Raw genomic sequence first — 20,100 nt, forward strand, 5'->3', positions numbered from 1 at the left:
TACTTTAACATTAAACTCAAGAAAAAGAAGTTTAAACTTTATGTTTTGATTTGTTATGACTATTTGTCCATGAGAACTCCTTCTTCTGGTACCGTAGGTGGCAGATGTTATGGTTTCCTCCCAGACTCGCTGGCGTTCAGGTCTTAATCTGTGGGTGAAAGTTCTCAATGACCCAGCTTTGACCTCGCTGCGTCCAACACCACCATTGTGCCAGAAAACCCTGCCTACTAGCTACTGTTATCCTAAACCATTTATTTTGCTGCTGGAGCAGATTAAGATGATGATGCCTCACACTTGTCGCTCGTTTCATCATCACCCAGTTATCCATGATGGTATTTGGTGAAGTGAAGCCAAACTTTAGAGCGCATTCGCTTTCTTAGTTGGAATTTTGGAGTTCCGAGCAGTCATGTTTCTGGCGGGCATCTTAGTTTTAGTCTTAGTCAGTTTTAGTTGACTAAATCTCAAAAAGTTTTAGTTAGTTTTTGTCGACTAAAATTCCAAAAAGTTCTTCAACAACTGGGCATCGTTTAATTCATTTTGAACATTCTGATGGATATTTCCATTAACGATAACAACTACACATCTCATAAACGCGTCTGGTCAGAACTAAACATTTCACCCAGAATAATCATCTTATCTGGAACTCAAGGGAAAATAAATCTATGGTTTAAAAAAAAAAAAAAAAAAAACAGAAGTCCAAATCATTCAAAATTAGACCTTTTTGCTTTAGAAAAAAAAACAGAGAAGGCTCACATTTTCCAACAATGAGAATCTATTTAATCAGAGTCATTTGCAGTTTAATAACGTTATTCGGTCATAAAAGTCAAACCTGATAGCTTCCTGGTGTTTAGGTTTATCTTTAATGAAAAAAAATATCCTACAAATACCCAGTGTGAAAATTTGTGTTTTTTTTACTCTGAAGGACATTTATGGAGGATGTGATCTCTTGCATCCTAGGATCCTTGAGAAAGCAGTGGGATCCCCCCACCTTAAAAATGTGTATGCTAACAAAAGGCTTTCTCTTGAATGCTAATGGGATCTTTGCCGTGCCAAAAATCCAGCTCTACCCATAGAATGTGTTCCAAAAACAACAAGGTCTTAACTGAGGGGTGGGGGGTGCCCTTTCTGTTGCTGTCTGCGTTATTTGTTGCTATAGAGGTCTCACCCATATTCTTATTCTAATTGAGGCACTCCCTGTGTGTTTCTCCCATGTCAGGCTTGGTTCCCAGAGTGAGGACCCCAGCTTCAGCTTCAGCTTCAGCCACCCAGACAGCCACCGTGAGAGGCTGAGAGAGAGAGAGAGATGGAGGGAGGGAGGAGTCTGGAGCTCCATCCTCTGACTGGTGTGTGAGTGGAAGAGCAAGAGAGATAGAGAGAATGGGGTTGGAGGGGGGGGGGGGGGGGGGTGAGTGAGGACTGAAGACACTGAGAATGGATGGGCGATGAGAAACGGTGCTAGTGAGAGAGGAGGAGTGTGCGAATGCTGAGAGTCAGCAGCGAGGACGCAGAAAGTCTACAAGCTCACATCCGCTAAAGAGGGAGAGGGGGCGCGCACGAGACGGCAGACAGCCGGCTACTCTGAAGAGTCAAACACAGAGAGACAGAGAGGAGAGTACGCTGAAGAGGAGAAGGACAGAGAAGACGTCCAGCCTTTCCACTGGTAAAAGAAGACACCACTCAGGGACCGTAGCATCACCTCCAGCAGTGCAGAGGAGCACTCTCTCATCTTGTGCATTTCTTTGTGCCTGCCAACTTCAATTTCACACTCGCCTACTGTTTTCCGTAGGTTTTGCCCTCTCCACTCCACTCCCCCTCAGCCATGATCCCTTGGGTCCTTCTGCTCCTGGGCATCTCCAGACTTGGTAAGTTCTCCACGTAAACTTCCTGATTGACCACATCTTGCTTGCGATGCTTCTGTACTTGCTGGCTTGGAACGTTCTAATTTCATGTGGTGGTGGTGTGACGTCTGAGCGTGTATGTTTTCTGACCGACTCCTGAGGCAACTGTTGTGATGCTCTGATGCAAACGGGAACGAAGAGCGCGGGACGCATCAGTAGAAAAAAGTGTGTCCCGGTGTTGGAGAGCTGTTAGAGTTTTCTCTCTCGGTTGCTTTCAGACCTGACAAGTTGAATACTTCCTATGTGGGCTTAACATTCCTGTCACACACACACACACACACACACACACACACACACACACACACACACACACACACACACACACACACACACACACACACACTCACACAGACACACACACACACACACACACACAAACAAAGCCCTTTGACCCCAGTCTACTCCGACCATGCGTTAACTCCTGAGTCACATTGTTTTGACCTGACATCCCTTGCCCTCAGACTCCAGCTATGTGGTTTAAAAGGATGTAGAAAGGAAAAGGGAATATGCCAGGGGGCTGACTCTTTCCCATGTTGTCATTTTTATTCCTGGGCAGTCAACCTGCAGTCGGAATGAAGATGGATTAGTTCTTTCCTCAAATTGCCACCAGGTGGTTGTCTTTAGAAAACAATAAAAGAGAGTAAAGTACAGCAGAAGTCTGTGAGCGTGGTGAGGAACGGACACACACACACACACACACACACACACACACACACACACACACACACACACACACACACACACACACACAGGGTTGGAACAGGCAGTGGCTTTTTCTCACTCCGACTCTCAGGAAGCAGCCTGGTTTACGCTGCACCGAGTTAGGAACAACAACAAAGTCACCGCTTCTTTCTAAAAGTTCAACCCGGTGGGTCTGAGCTTCATCCTGACTGAATGAACACGTCTCCCTGAATGTTTCTGTTGTATAGCCATTCCCCAGAGGGAGTTGTAATCTCTTTTTTTAACATTCAGCACAAAAAAAGGGCAACGTTTGGTCATCTTTCTCCCCTTTCCTATCGTATCTGAAGGCAACATGCTGCAAAAACCGCGGCGGCAAATGAAACTTAGCAAAGACCATCCTCTTCGTCGCTGACTTCAGCTCTTCCATGTATTGATTTATAACCTGCAACATGAAACGGTCCTCATAAAAAGCTAATTCGCTGTGAATTTGTGATTTCTGCTGACCACATGTCCACGTGGAGAGAGAAAACGTTTTACCCGCGGCTCAGCGTCTTCTGTGCTGCTCCTGATAAGATCTGCTGCGGAGCGGCAGCCTGCCTTCTCTTAGTCGTGTGAGTTAAACCCAGAGTCAGCGCAGAGGAAGTGTCCTCTTGTTGTGTGTGGACGGTACTGGCTCATCATGCTGCTGCTGTTTCAGCTATGCTGGATCCAGACACCCCCCCAACCCCAGATTTCACCATCCCGTCTTCCTGTACCATCTGTGCTCACTGTGCTGCTGAAATTCATGATCAGTCATTAGTCTCCCTTCTTCCACTCCGTTAAGCATCTGCTAAGTTTTGCTTCCTCCGCTACATTTTCCTTCAGTCTTCCTCCTGTATTTCCTTTTATTGTAATTGTAAAACACGCTCTGGGTCGTAATTATCCTGGACCGTAAAAGCGCTGCTTTTGATTTACTGAAGTAACGCCCGATTTGCTTCACTTTATTAACCTTTATCCAACACGTCTCCATCGGCCTATCACCACAGGTAGAGTCCCAGTTCTGGGAACTACTAACCACCTCTCATTTAACTAGAGAGAATTGCTGCAACTAGATTGAAATGGGATTGCTGTGCATTTCAGAGAGCTCTGTTATTACTACAATACCCCTCCAGCAGGTAAACAGGAGATAACAACCAGCTTTCTCTCTGCGTGCCTCTGGGGAGAAGGAAGCACTTCCCTAAAGCTTTGCGTCCGACAAATTATGGATTTGTTTATGTGACAGGCCAGAGACAGCTGAAAACTGGGGGGGGGGGGGGGGGGGGGGAAACTGTCGTTTTTATGAACAGAGAGAGAGAGAGAGAGAGAGAGAGAGAGAGAGAGAGAGAGAGAGAGAGAGAGAGAGAGAGAGAGAGAGAGAGAGAGAGAGAGAGAGAGAGAGAGAGAGAGAGAGAGAGAGAGAGAGAGAGAGAGAGAGAGAGAGAGAGAGAGAGAGAGAGAGAGAGAGAGAGAGAGAGAGAGAGAGAGAGAGATGTGATCATAGCTTTCATTACTGAGACGCAGCTGTCCTACGAGATGACCACAAAGCGAGCGTGAAAACGAGAGAATGATGTAGAGGGAGAAGCCGAGAGAGATCCAAACGCAGAAACTGCTTTTCTCAGCTTTAAGTCTGAGAAATAAATGTAGCGATTACAACGGAGGAAGAAGAGAGGGAAAGGTGTTCGTTCGGCTCGTCATACCGACCGTGCTGTTACACCTAGGACATCTCCTCGTTTTTTTTATTTTCATGTATTCCTGTCACCTCTCCAGCCGGCGACAGATGACACAGCAGCAGTCAGGAGGATCAGACAGACAAGTGGCGAGGAACGCGCTCACCTCAGACCAAACTTGTCCAGTCCCACCTCCTCCCCCGTTTCTCCACCCATCCAATCTTTCCACCATCTCACAGTCTTAACTTGCCTCCCGGTGTCTTGATTGAACTCTTCACCTTGTGGAGGCGAACACGTTGCTGCCTGACCTCTTTCTCATTCTGTCCCTTTCTGCTTCACCTTCTCTCTTATTTTTCCATTCCTCATATTTTGGTGTTTTGATCTGCTGTGGATGATTGAGTGGCCTGTCCTGAAAGCATACGGAGAGTGAGATTCTTGTGGCGTGAGGAACAGTTACAGAGTTTGATCCTGTGGGCCTCTGAGAAACTGCTGGTTGCTGTTGTTTCTGTCATCTCTTCTCCACGTGATGAAACATGCAAACCCTCCGGGTTTACGGATCTTGTTGGGCTTGCCTTTACCACACGCTGAGCCCGCTAGCGGCGGAGCTGCCGAACAAAATTAAGCCCCAATCTTCTTTAACCCCCTCCCCCCTTCACCATTTCATCACCTTTATTATCTCCCCCCGGCTTCATCCATCTCCTGTCAGAACCCCTGACTTTGCCAACCAGCCAAACTAAGCTGTTCCTTAGTCCTGAAAAGGATGTCTACCCCCACCCCACCCACCCCCCTTATTTCATTTACTGCTGTCTATTAACTGCTGTCTGACAACTGCAAATCCGCTTTTCCGTGGCGTGCTTTGATACATATTTTCCAAGTAAAGTATTATTAAATGTCGTTCCCGTGTCACGTTTGGATGTTTTTACAGATGGAGAAATCATTATTGCTGTTCCAAAGAGAAGAAAGGCATAAAGCACCACACTACTCAGACACCCATGTTAATACTCTAGAGATAAATACCTGAAACATCACTTCATCAGGAAAACGGAAACCAATCAAAACATAAAGATTTCTTCAAACACAGGATCTCCTTCTTGGTCACTTGCATCGCCATACATGATGACCATGGGTGCATTCCTCATGATGTCATCAGCTCATGATGGACCCCAGCATCACAGTTTGTTTTCATGTTTGTGCCGCATGTCCCATCAACGCTAGCCAGCTTAAATCACCTCAGCCGACGTGACCCCTGCTCATTTCTGCGCTGCGATAGATTAAGCTCACTGTAATCCTTCTGATCCGAGCCCCCCCATTGGATATTTGTGGTAATAAGTAAACATACGAATAAATAATCTTAGAGGCTGCCGTTGGACAGCTGGAACTAACAAGTCTCCGTGGTTGTCAGGGACGACGGGACATTCAAGGGAATTATTCACAGAAATATCTGTTTAGTTGACGTTGTGGCAGGAAAAAATATGCGGGATTCAGTATTTGAAAAAACATTCAAATTAAAATGTTTATCTCGGAATAAATGTAAAAATCAGATAATATTATGTGTTTGCAATGTTTACCAGAGTAATGGACAGTTTTTGGACTAAATGCGGAGTAGATGACAGCCTCAGTTTGACCCTGTCGGGATTCAGGTCAGCCAGGAAGGCAAAATAAAAGATTAGTTTGAAGTCTTCTTGGAAAACCGGAACTCAGTCCACAAAACCGAGCTGTTTACTCTCGGGCTTCATTATTTATCTAGAAGACTCTCTTCCCAGCCCCAACAGTTTTCTTTAATACCAACCAACCAATCAACCCCGAGCCCCTCATCTCCTTTCCCTCTCCCGGAGACCCTGCTGCTGGAGCTCATTCCTCTGGGATGAATTTACCCAGAATGGAGCACTCAGCAAAAGGGCATTATCCCGGATTACATGTCTGTTGGGTGGCAGTGTTAAGTAATTCAACCAGATGTTGTTGTGCTCAGAGGGTCACCTGTGAAGGCAAGGATGGCAGCTGCATGTCTCCTTCCAGGTCTTTACTGCCAAAGCTCCATCCTTCTGAGACTTTATCATTGGAGGACAGCAAGAGTGATGATGATTCTCCTTTAAAGCTGTGAAAGCATAATACTGTGGAATACAAAGGGGAGTTTGGAAGCCCTCTCTAACCCTGGCCAGGATTTGGTGAAAGATTATGGGATGGATTACTGGTTTCAAAATTGCAGTTTAACGCACAGGATAGAAAACACTATGTTTCCCTCACTGAATGTGCCTCCATAGGGATCTCTCTGTGTGTGTGTGTGTGTGTGTGTGTGTGTGTGTGTGTGTGTGTGTGTGTGTGTGTGTGTGTGTGTGTGTGTGTGTGTGTGTGTGTGTGTGTGTTCAGCTGTTAACAGAGCAGTGTGTTATTTTTCAAAACATTGGCACAGGTTTGTCTCATCTTGTTTTCAGCAAAAGGGCCACTGACCTTATCTAAATAAAGAAGACCTACATACTGTATTTTAATGCAGCCTGCATTGTTTACTGGCAGGAGTTCCACCCATGACTCAGCACCTGTCATCAAAACACATGAAACAAAAATACAAACATGAGGTTACAGAGGCTTGTATTTAACAATACTTCTGGAAAAAGAAGGGCATTTGTTGCTTTTTCAATCCCACAAATCAATGGAACAACGCAACTCTTATTGTTTCCTGCTTCTCTCGCATACTGGTTGAAAATGGAAATCCAACAAAAACCCTGCCAAGATAGCTAGCGCTAACAACAAGCTAACGTTGACACGAGCCATGAAGTTAAAATATCCACATTTTGGGAAAAATAAATAAAACTTACAAGTTTAGTAGCGACTGGCTTTCTGTCCAGGGTGTACCCCGCCTGATTGCCCACTGACGGCACTTTCGGCACAGTAAACAGCTATTGCTGTAAAGCAGGTAGAGCCCTCCCACTAGTGTTTGAATCACAACTCTCTAGCTCAAAAAACACTTAAAGGTGCATTCTGTAGAAATTTAGTAAAAATGACAAATGACCAAAAACCTTGTGGTAAAATGTGGTTACTGCAACCACTTTAAACAACTATGGAGCTTTTTGCCGGCCACTGTCAAATTGTTGGTGCTGCAGTATTAGCTCACAGGAGACACGATAACCCCACACTTGCTGATGGTAAACATGAGTTAAGTCCCTCTATCCTTTATTTTTAAAGGACAAAAACTGACAATCTCAACAAACAGCTGGATATGAAATATGTTTCAGTATGTTCTTCCTTACAAATTGACTGAAACATTAGACTCCTTTGGGATTTTCTCACTATATTCTTACATACTGCATCTTTAAACCAGAAAGCAATAGTTTAAAGTGTGAAAAAATGTTAGTGTCTCTCTAAAATAGTTTCATAAAACATTAATATGCATTTTTTTTATTATTTATTTATCTTGTATGTGCTCTGAGATTATTTTAGTTGGAAATTCATTTAGGAATGAAGAAGGGTTTGGAGGTAAAACATGACTAGAAACAGGACATTAAATGGTGTTTTACGCCATTTGGATGGGTGTTTCTTGCCTTCTGGACTGATTAAAAATGGTTGATGCCTCCACCAAAGTAAATTACTGCTTCATTACAAAAGCACCAATCACGTGAACCTTGTTTATTAAATGTCTGCATCATCATCAGTTTTGTATTATACTTTAATTTTGGGAAGAAAAAAAAGTATTAAAAGGAAAATCCTGCTGGACACCTTGACTGCATCCAAAGGGCTCGTCTATAGCCATTACCTTGACTAGCTCTGTTGCCTTGCACAGAAGTTTGCAAGTTCAACATCCAATAGGGTTTTCTGCACAGTGCTTACATGTTCTCCCTGTGCATGTGTGCATGCTATGCTAACTGCTGATTCCAGATTGGCTGTAGGTGTGTGACAGCATGCAAATTGTTTATCTTGATGTATAGCTCTATGATAGACTGGTGTCTTGGCAGAGTTTAGTGCACCCGATAACAGCTGGACATATTTGGACTACCTGCAACCCTACAAGCGGCTATAGGAAAAGGTCGATAATGCATCTTATTTTTTAAGTAAAAGCACTTAATAATATTTGTTCTACCAAACGAAATAACAGATTAAATTATATGCATGCTTATTCATGTGTGGTTAATTATTTGAGTTGCCTCTTGAGTCCTTGTTTGTCCCATTTGTTCTTGGATGGGACACGATTGTTGCAATCTGCGGCTTTCTGTTTGAAGAGATCACATTAAAGCATGGTCCAGCTCTGATCTGCAGCCTGTGTCTGATTGTTTATCCCACTACTGTTTAAAACATTCATTTGTAAGGCAGCCAAGCAATATATCGACATGATAGCGAAAGCACTGAGATGCATGTGGTGCTTCAGTGCAGGTGGCACTAGAGGAATTGGGTAGCTGATCTGATAACGAGCTCCTGGTGTTTGGTGGGAAGTTTCTAGGACAGCTCAGTATTACACTTGGATGAACTTACCCTTCTGTCCTCTTGCCCGGTTGCCTCCCATCTCTCTCTTTCTCCTTCTTCCACATCCAGCATTTTCATCCTGGACATGTTTCAACAGCGGACTAGAGGAAAAGAGGGTTGCTATTCTGGTACACTTGACATGCATTTTGTCTCTGCCTGTGAACACACGCGAGTGTGTGGCATCTGTGCACTTTTACAGTGCTCTTACAATTACTGCTGCGAACCTTGAATAGCAATATAAATGCAAATCAGTCTTTTAATGTGTACAAGCAGCATATACAGAGGGAGAGGCTTCTCACCTGTTAGTGAAAGCGGATGTGTCTCTGCCTGCCATTACTACAACAGAGCATGTTAAACGCTGGCAGCAGATAATGTGTGAAGGATTTTCCATTTGTAAGCAAATCTTAGGGCTGCTGCATGTGTCTTGTCTCTGTTATATTAAAAGGCGACTCACAAGAGTGTGTGTGGGAGAGTCCCACAAAGTGATGTGGCTCCAACATGAACATGACTTACGTACTTCTAATTTAGCATCCAGATTCTGCTTAACATCACCTGGTGGAAGGACTCAGCTGTTTTTATTTATTAACGAAGCAGGAACACGGTTCTCTTTGTGGTGCCAGACACCAATGGTGAGAGGCATGGCTTTTTGAAAAGGCTATTGGATCTGGCACCAACGCCAGAAGATGTTTTATTCAGCGAAGCACGTAGGGCACAATGGTAGCACAAACTTACTTTTGATTCATGCCAAAACTTCTGAATACTGCCAGCCGCTTGTATGACCAGGGTGGGGGTGGGGGTGGGGGGTTGGGGGGCTGCACCCCCCTTTATGGTGCTCTCATTTTTCTCAGATGCCCAAAAAAAGGAGGCTTTGAGCCACCTGCCTGTCTGACCAAAGAAGACTTAAGCGGCTGGAAGAATGATCCATTCACCAGCGGGCACGGCACCCACAATGAAACAGTCCTGCACACACACACACACACACACACACACACACACACACACACACACACACACACACACACACACACACACACACACACACACACACACACACACACACACACACAACAAATCTCTTTTACATATGCCGCTCTTGTCACTGGGCCAATGCCTAAATGTCTGTTTGCTGTTAGAAATGTTAAAAACATTCTTAGAAACTCTGTGAATCTTCTTGATATGCATGGGGGAAATTCATTGTGGCGCTGCGTCATTAGTCATTTACCAGGCAAAGCTTCAACTAGCTGAACCGTCATCCTGAAAGACCTACCCAACAACCCACACCTCTCACACACACACACACACACACACACACACACACACACACACACACACACACACACACACACACACACACACACAAACATACATCGGATATCCTCTCTTGCATTACCAAAGAGCAATCTTTCAGAGCAGAACAAGAGAGAAACCCCGGGGTATGCGAGCACCGAGGACTGAATAGTAAAGGTGGATTACACAACATACTATAAAAAAGGTTTGTATTGATCCTAAAATTAATATATTCTAATATAAGAATATGGCATAATTGATTTGAAGCCTCTGCTTGTCTTGGTTTTTAATGTGGCTCTGCTGGCATTCACTCTGCTTGCTTTAATGCACGGCCTATTTTTACACACACTAATATTCTGGTGTCACGGGCAGGATCTGCTAATGGCAATCATTGTGCTTTCCTCCTACTTTGGGTTTCCGTCTCAGCCAAAAAAAAAAAAAAGTGATCTCTTACTGTAATCTTAAGTCTTTTCTTTGTCGCTTCTGCTCTTGAAGTGGATGTCAGAGACCCAAGTAAACACGGTGCAATAATGTATAATTAAATCTTTTGCGGCCACTTCAATATTCACTTTACTGATTTGGAGGTTGAAGAGCTCTTTTTGCACTTGCTGATTTTTATTTTATTTTATCAAGTGCAGTTTAATATTGTGGAGGCTGGCCTTGGCAATAAAAAAAATTGCTAATGCACATTGGAGAGTTTAAATGATTTGCTATCCTTTCAAATCTGTTGGCAGGGGTTTCAATCTGGCTGGCGTCCTGGGGGAGCTCACAGTGGTCATTGCTCAATCCCTAGAGGACATTAGTGTAAATCACAAAGGAGCACAGAAGTCATTTCAGTTTCCCACTTTCGTTTGGCCACTGCCCAACGCTAAATGGCAGAGGATTGTCTCGCGGTGAACGGACGAATGCCTCACCTCTCCTTGCCTTTCTAACCTTTTAAACCTGATTTAATCTAATCAAAATACCACTGTTGGGACTATTTTTTTTAACAACCTGAAAACAAAACATCCCAAAAAGGTTTAAACTGGAACAAGGAGGCCTTAGGGGTAAACTGAGGGCAAGGCTCTCCATTACTTCCTGTGCAACCAAGAGCACAGGGACGCGGCAAATGCCTGCGGTGCCTGATGATGAACAGACTCCACGTCAGAGATTGGATTAAAGTGGCAGGAGCAAGAGAGTCCTAAAAGCTATGCCGGTTTATTGAAGCCCCATCTGAAGCTATAATGTTACAATAGAAGGGCTTCAGTAATGATGGGTGGGTGGATGTAGACTGATAAAGATTTATGATGGGTGTGGTGGGTGAGCTGGCCCATCCACCGTGCTCCATTGAGGGGCAGGAAGTGGTGAAACGGACTGTGAGTTGCTGGTGACCTGGTTACTTTGTTCTGTCATCATCTTCACTGGTGAGCTATCGCAAAGACGGATGGGTTCACTGCCTTTTGGGTCAACCTCATCAGTGAAACACTTGAGGTATTTCAGTGAAAATGTCAAACGCCGTTGTAGAAATGGGATGAATCACAACATAGGATGGGATTATGATGCTAATGTTATGTCTGTTCGGTCTGACTTTGCAAAAAGGTGCACAGATGAAATGAATTAGAATATTTCCATTTGGGTTGAAGTCCTGTTTTTATTTCCGGCGAGTTCCTCTTGCGGTGAAAATGAATGCTATCTACTGGACGGAAGATAGTGATGACAACACAATGCCCTCTAAGGTAAATAAAGATATCTGGCGCTCAGGAAAGGGAGAGGAGAGCAGAGAACAACAAAGAGAGAAAAGGAAAAGAAAATAAATCTGAAAAGGGAGAGCATTCTTGTCAGAAATGAAAACATATCTGTGTCTTGCAGCCCTAATCCTTAATGCCTGTGTATTAGCTGTCTGAGTGGAGAATTTGTGCGTCTGTGCAAACAAGCACAAATGTGATTATTCCTCACTTTGGTCGCACGCTAATTCTATTACTTTACATTGTTTTCCTATCTCCCTCCAAACAGCTTTGGCTCAAGCTACTTCTCTCTTTTCTTTAAAAAACAACAACAACAAAGTGCTGTTTGGCAGACTAGCAGAGTCTTTTGCCAATGACTGGGTTTAAAAATACCCTTGCTTGACTTTTAACTTATGTTTCAACTATGATCCGGTCGGGAAGAGCGATCGCGTCTGTCCCGCTGCTGTGGGACACGGACACAGCAGGCCATTAAAAATGTAGCGGGGCATCTGAAGACGACGGTCCCTGCACACAGTGGGATGTTCAGAGGTCTCAGCCAATCCCTCCAATCACCTCCAGCGCACGGCCTCTAATCTTTCCCCAGGTTATCAGTGTGAATTATTAACTAGGCTTTCATTTAAAAAAGTGTAATTTGCTCTGAGCAGCTGTACAAACTCTGACACCGCCTCATTTGGAATGTGTGGGAACTGTCTCATGAATTTCTCTTTTCTTCATATGGCTTTGCTTCACACTGAGTGAAGAGTTAATGGCTGAAGTTTTCTGTCAGTCTCCATTCAAAGACTTTCTGGAACTGCTCAATGCGTTTATATTCCCCTTCTAAATGAGGTATAAGACAGGATATGTAGAAGCAAGTGTGCTGGGTGGGCTTAAACGCATCGTACACTGGTTCCAAACCGACACACGCAGACCTGTTAGGCTCCACGTCTGGCTCGGCTGAAGGACGCGTTCTTAAAAGTGAGCCTCGTGCGGGTCTGGGAATTGGTATCTCTGTTGTTTACTACAAAACCAGACATCTTTTAACTTCTCCCTTAGCTCAGACTCTTTTGATCATCGCTTCCATATTGGATATAAAATGGAGAACGAACGGCTCTGCCATACAAGTGACTTTTAGAGTTCTGTAGTTCTTTGAAGACTGCCAAACAAGTGTGTTTCATCTCAGAAACCAGCAGCTGCCTTGTATAAAAAGAAAAGAACAGGACAAAATAAGAGGAAAGGTAGTATCCTGGGCTTGGAAATGAAAAAGGGAAGATTTTGAAGTCTCTTTGTGATTGCATTTCCTCTTAGGCCCCCTGTGAAAGAAATGACACGCACTTTGTGGAGCTTTAGCCAGACGTCCGTCAGAACTAAAGCTTCGGTGAGAACAAGACAGTAAAAACCACATTTAAACAGCATTAAAGATTGTTAGAGTTCAAAAAATGCATTTTTCGTCCATAAAAGATGCTCCTCAATTATTTGATTTTTATATGATTCACTTGGTAATGCTTTCAAATGTTTTGAAACCAGAAGCAGACCTTAAAATGTAAAACAAGAACCGAGGCTCACACTTTCAGAAACACTTATTCTCGCATTAATGGTGGAAAAGCAGCAATGGTGTTCCCCAGCTGCGATCTGAACCAGATTTCAACCCAGCGCTCCCTGGAGGTGAGGGCCAGCATCTCTCTGACAGGACATCTGGTCCCCGAGCATTGCCACCGGGGGGTTGATGTCACCACCTTAATTGTAATGTTTCTCTCTTCCTCTGTGAGCTAAAAGTAGGGCAGCTCTCCATAAAAGGAGAGGAGAAAAAGGGGAAGACGCTGCTTGCCCGGGCCGTGTTGGCACGCCACATCATTTACTGTGAAAGCCCTAATAAGTTACAGCAACAGATCACTGTGAGCAAACAAAGCGTAATGGGAATAAAGTGAGAATTATCAGCCGAGAAATTAAAAAAAATTGCTTGAAACGAGTTTAAAACGAGAAGGATGTGAAGACCACATAGGGCAAGCGTTGAACGGACGTATCGCCACTTTTAAAGATGTTTCGTTTCTATTGTTGATACTGTTCTTAATGGAAAATAATAAGAGAATCTTCCAGAATGACGACCCTTATCTCCAGATCTTCAGCTTCCATTGTTTCTTTCTGTCTTTGGTCCTTGTTTTGCCCTGAAGGAGAAAAGAAAAGATTGTTCTGCTTTTTAGGACCAAATGCTCCATCAGTTCAGCCAGGCCACAGAAAGCCTGGAAGCTCATGTCATTAAAATGCTTAGACATGTGGAAGGGAACAACAAGAGATCGGAGGACGGATAAATGGTATGTCTGGGGAAACGTTTGTCAGGTACCATCAGGATGAGGGCTGTTCATATGGGGACCTTTGACAGTGTGCAGACCAAGAAGGGTCCACTCATAGAAAGTGTTGAGCTATTAAATGTGGAAGGATCCAAAACATTGACTGGATTTTAAGTCAAGAGTTGTCAAATTTAATTGGAGGGAGGGAAAGTTCCCAGATAGACAAAGTAAATAAACACATTGCTTGGATGGATAGATGAGAATGAAGAGAATGGTTCTTGGCTGAGTTTCAACCATTTTAAGACTTAATTTGCCTCTGCTTCCATTCACTGATGTTTTGGTTCCCCTGCTGAATAAGTGCAGGCCTCCTAAAACCACTTTTATTTAGTTTATAATGAATTTACCCAGACATGCGTTTATCTTGATTTAATTATTTCGGATGTTTTTTTTTCTTTCTATTTTGACTTTTTAAAAGCCATTGTTAGTATTCTGGCTTTTAAATGAAGCATTTTCCAGACATCTAAGCAGCTTATTGTTATTTTTTTTAAGAGATGGTGGTAGGACTATTATTAGGTCTTCCCATAATACAAAATTTTAATATGGTTTTGCTAGGGTTCTGTATGTGTCTGCAGTATTAGTATTTTCTATTTAAAGGAGCAATATGTAAGAATTCTAGTGAAATAATTCCAAACAGTCTAATGTCTCAATCATGGAAGGAAGGTTACACTGAAACATATGTCATTCTCAGCCTGCAGAGGGGTTGTCAGATTCTCTCCTTTCATAAAACAAAAGAGGAACGGAGTTGTTTACAATCAGTGAGCCTGTTGCCGAGTGTTTGCCGATTTAACGCTGTGTCACAGGCATCTGTAATTCAACACAGCAGGCAAAAGCCTCCATAATTGTTTAAAATTGTTTTAATGAGTTGTTTAGAACTATAACTGCAAACTACCAGCAAACAATGCCGGTGGCATATTACCGTCACAAGTGTAGAAAGTGCTCCCTACCGTAAATCACCCAAGAGTTTACCAGATTCGGCCATGTATTTATCTAATTATTTATTTATCTTGCATGACTCATCTTTGATTGTCATTTAAAATCTTCTGGTGCTACAACACATTCTCACACCCGAAGCAGCTAAAAATGACAATGGGTGACCAAGCGTTTGTTTCCGACGTGTTGGGAGCCTCAATGCATCGGGAGGCGATGCGCTGTGTGTCGCCTTTACGATGCCTGCGGTAAAACAGACATTTCACCAACATTTAATCTCTAACCTCTAGCGATTTAATCTTCCACTCACTCCCATCCTAACCTTAACCCAGTTTCTCTTTCTAAATTTCCTGTTAACCGTGTTTGAGAGGGACAATACAACTAGAAACAAAGTTTTGCATGCACAAGTGGGTGAAGGTAAGGATAGGGGTGAGGGGAAGGTTAAATTGCAAGTGGGCAAAGGTCACAATTTGGCAAAATCTCCGTTTTTCCACTGGTGTCTTAAAGCGACGCTCTGGCACAGCACGTCACCTCCAGACACATTGGGGCTCCCAACGCGTCGGAAACAAACGCTTGGTCACCCTTCGCCAGTTTTAGCCGCTTTGGGTGTGAGAATGTGTTGGATGCTAATGCATGGCTGACAACAGCCATGAAACTCACTGAACGGCAGTGAGAAAGGGATCTGTTGCTTGGGAAAATGAGCAGCAGTACCCAAATTTGACCACAGGTTGTCATTCTTACATATTGCACCTTTAACTGTTGGGATCAAGAATGCGTGTCGATTTGCAAAATATGTCCGTACACACTTGACCCAATTTAATGAAACTCACAGAAAATCTTCATTTGATAAATATCTGTAACCTATCACCATTTTGGCCTGACTTTAGGAAACACTAGAATGGCTCTAACTCATCCATATGCAATGAACATTTGATAAGGTAGCTGCTGAGAATCTTTCTCAACACAAACCAGAAATATTAACATGAAATTGAATTTTGTGATATTTTGTCAGACCTGCACAACATTTTAAAAGATTTGAACAAAACTGAAAATATGCACTACCTCAGGTATTACTAAAACTTTAAATGACTAAATGTTCAGTAAAGAAATCTCCTCTTCACACAAAATGAAAACTTGAAGAAAATGAGCATTTTACAGTTTATGAGATAGTTTACTACATATTCACATTAAGAGTCATTCCCACAAACACTGTATGAGATCTTGACACCTTGTGTGAGATTGTGTATAATATTAATTACAACAGTTGATTAAAATGGCTTTACCTCCATCTTTTTAAACATTCCAGGCCTTTAAAACAGACATGGGAGAGTATTTTAGCGTACCAAGGGCATGTTGTTTCACTGTTAACTAGAGAACCTTTTTAGCCCCAGATAAATATTACAAATTACATTTTTTTTCATCATAGTTTATTAATCAAAACATAATGGACCTGAGCCAAGGTTAGCCTGCACCATGTATGTAGGTTATTATTGTTCGTATAATAAGAGCTGAAGAAGAACTCGAGGGGTTAGACAACACAAGACTCCAATGAAAACTAATTAAACATTTTCACTTTGTAACAATAAACCAGTAATACTTCTTTATGTTTGCGGAAGAACTTAAGAAATGTGTTTTTGTGAAAGTGTGAGACATAATATGTGCAACTCAGGGATGACGCACATCCTTTAGCCAAGCCTCTATTAATTTTCGTGTGTTAGGATGTCAGCATGCATACCTGGATGCATCTGTGCGTACTTTTCGGATGGCGTGTTCCTAAGAGAATTTGAGCACTTAAGTCCTAAAGTGCATGCACACGCGTGCGACGAAACCATGCAGGGCCTTCCTACAGAGAGCCCTGGATTCCGAAAGGTGCCAGAATGGGTTTGTCACAGAGAGTGTAAACTTGAAGAGAAAGGGGACTGCGGAGAGAGAGACACTTTCCCCAGGCAGCCAGAGTCTGTCAGACTGATTAAGTCACACAGCTAGAGTGAGGGTTTGAAAACCAAAGCAGAGCGTGCGAGAGGAGCATTGGATGACAGCAAAGAAATAAAAAAAAATAAAAAAAACGTAGCAACACGTAAGTATTAGGATGACGGCACATCACGTGTGTGACTTACTTATACCTGACTCTCGAGAGTCACGGGGGGACACGGCATACCAGCGCATGTCCCATCATCCCACCTCACAGCTTCTTCGCCCCACGGCGACACTAAGCAGGTCAGCGCTATCTTAAAGTTCACAAAATGCAACATGACAGGACCTCTCTAACATATGCCCATATGACAGTGAAGCAAATAGATGACTGATGGCAGGGTATTGTGTCTTAAGGGGATGAAACACGTAGACTTAATCTTCATTTTGTCTTCACCTCAGACAGACACAAGAAAATGTGGCATACGAGCTTCGGTCCTAGCTTAAGCGTGCACGTGTTTATCTTTTTTTTCCTGAAACTTGAACAGACAGAACGTTTGACCACTTGCAGGCTGGCCAGAGACATCCGAACCCTCTAGAAAGAACGCCAGACTACCATAACACATGACTGTGTCAACCACCAGACTGAAATATGAACTCCTGTTCTTTGTCAAAGGGACCCCGGCTGCTCCAAGGCTCTCTCTCTCTTTCACACTGAAACCTCAGACTTGTTGGTTAACAGCAGAAGGGCAGCATCATTAACAACACTGAGGCCTAACCACTTATAATATACTTAGCAAGTGCAAATGAGTGTAGAAGAAAATTACTTTAAATCATGCCCTCGGTAAAACCAGGTATGTAGTAAATACCGCTCACTAGCTAAAATATATTTCTGTCTCAATTTCATCCTCCCACGGCTGGCCACCCCCAGACTGAAATTAGCATTGCTCATCCTCTCATCCTCCGACTCTACGGTCCCATCGCTATAACAAAGCATAATCTATAGCACCTCTAGCAGCAAATGCTAATTGCTAAGCATTGAACAGAGAAAAAGCCCTCGCTGAATTAAGATTCATTTAGCTAGAGACTGAGTTCAGCACAAAACAGTGATGCCTATGAGCTAATGTTTTTGCTATCTGGCAATGAAAGCTGGGAGTTTCACGGCCAATGAAAACATGCCTTCTCTGCATTATAATGCTAATTCAATCTTGGACTTGGCTTGGATGGTAATTACTGTAGCAGATAGAAACAGGACAGTTACTGGGTTCAGAGTTTTCCATCAAATATGGAACAAAACAATATGTCACTGTAATAAAATAAGGGTCTTTTGACTATGTTCAAAGCCCAACACTGATGTTCAACAAACAGCATGTTGGTCTTATTTATAAAACAAGATAATGATGAGTTAGTTTCAAAAGGAATTGAACCAAATAGATTCATTTGGATGCAGGAGAATGGCAGGAAGTGCTTTTTTCCTATGGTTTTGGTGCAAACAATGGCAGCAGTGTACGTCTTTGATCAAGGGCAGGTCTACGTTGATGACGATGAGAAATCTACGGGACGTCCCAAGAGTGGTGTAACCTCACCTTCAAAGTACACTTGTTTTTCCTTCCTAACATCCTCCTTGCTCCAGCTGTCTTAATCTTTTTTATTTTACTTTTTCACCAACAGCAAAAGCACATCCGCACAGAACTTTCTCTTTTGATTATACAGCTGGTGTCCAGCATGCTCAAATGGATCACAATGTTCTTTAAAAACTTATATATGAGTTTTAATAATGCAATACAGTTAGTCTGTGTACTGTCTTTCTGAATATTTGATGTTAGTGTGTGTGTGGGTTTGCATGTTTTTAGCGGCGAGGGGTCCTCTGTACAAGAAGCCGGTTTGTATTTGTCCCTCTGCCTCCGGTTTTCCTCGGGCCATACACTGACACTTTCTTGCACCCTCCTTCTGTGCTGTTTCAGCAAGACAGGCATAAAGAGCAATTCTCTATGACTGCCATCGACCCCCAGTGTGGTGCTTGGGTCAAGGTCTGGGCTAGTGGCACCAGCTGAGGTTCTCTGACTCTTGCATCACAGAGTTGATCGGCGTCATACAAGAAAAGACAGCATGTGCTTGTCACTGTGACTGGCACTTGGAAAACTCGCGGGGATTGATGTTTCTGACCAAACAAAGATGATAGACCCAAATCCAGTCCAACAAATGTGTGTAGATTCATCCTATAGTTCAATGAATGATTAGAAATATCTTCTACTTCATTCATTTTTTTAAGGATTTATTATTAATAAAAAATTCAAGTTGGGTGCAACTTAAAGGAGTAGATCTGGTATTTATAACATGTTTCTGTGGAAAGCTTGTGTTTTAGATAATTAATTGTTCATAGAAATAACATATCCTTCATGGTTTTTATATCAAAACTGGATTTGCTTAACCCTGTAGGGGGTGGTAGAATTTACTTTTATGTTTTCCAGTTAAAATACCTTGACAACCAGTGCGTATAGAGAAAGTGGTATGCTGATTCATTATGTATTTATTTTCCTGCAGTTGAGTAAAATGATCCACAAACTGGTCATAGTGAACCACTACATTCATAAATAGAGTAGGATTGAGGCAAACATAGATATCTACTGTCTTAATATGAAGAACAAATGCATTAGACATGCAGGTGTTGGTTTGCAAACTGGTTTGCTGTCAGTCTTCTTTCAAGGGGGGAACTATTTTTAGTGTTATCACACATTGACCACTGCAATGCTGTTTTCTGGGTTGCTAAAGAGGTTTGCAGATGGTGCACCTACTTGTATTTTGGCAAGAACTGTGAGATGTGAGCGCATTACACCAATACTGTCCTTTTTTGACTGACTACTTTGTCAGATTCAAGCAGATTTTAAGGTCTCGTTGCTCACATGCAAGGCTTTGAATGGTTTGGCCCCTTCATACATTTCCATTCTTCTGCACTTGTAAGTCCTATCACAAGTTCTAAGAACTATGGACACGGGCATTTTACCAGTTCTTTTTGTGAAGGAAGCTATGAAGCTATCGAAATGTTGAAAATGAATTAAAAGATGCCCAGTTGTTGAAAAATATTGGAGGCTTCCTAACATATAACCATAAAAATCAGGTCTAAAATACATGGGGGCAGGTCTAAGGCTATGGGTGACATTATATTGGACACCTTGTTTCCTTCTACGGGAGCCCGTGAGGACAAAACACA

General features: G+C 42.8%; 1 protein-coding gene across 16 annotated transcripts in view; it reads left to right on the plus strand.

Annotated features, from left to right (window-relative positions):
• Positions 1-1,458: 1,458 nt before the first annotated feature.
• Positions 1,459-20,100, plus strand: part of kirrel3b (kirre like nephrin family adhesion molecule 3b) — a 216,984-nt gene continuing 198,342 nt past the window's right edge. For 15 of the 16 annotated variants that reach the window (XM_054742841.2, XM_054742848.2, XM_054742842.2 and 12 more), the window contains exons 1-2: positions 1,459-1,660; positions 1,787-1,862. In XM_054742841.2, coding sequence (XP_054598816.1) covers positions 1,820-1,862 — 43 coding nt within the window. In that variant the 5' untranslated portion in view covers positions 1,459-1,660; positions 1,787-1,819. The other variant, XM_070543427.1, reaches the window with a different exon arrangement.

This window comes from Nothobranchius furzeri, chromosome 13 (assembly GCF_043380555.1).
Source record: "Nothobranchius furzeri strain GRZ-AD chromosome 13, NfurGRZ-RIMD1, whole genome shotgun sequence".
NCBI classification, from domain to species: Eukaryota; Metazoa; Chordata; class Actinopteri; order Cyprinodontiformes; family Nothobranchiidae; genus Nothobranchius; species Nothobranchius furzeri.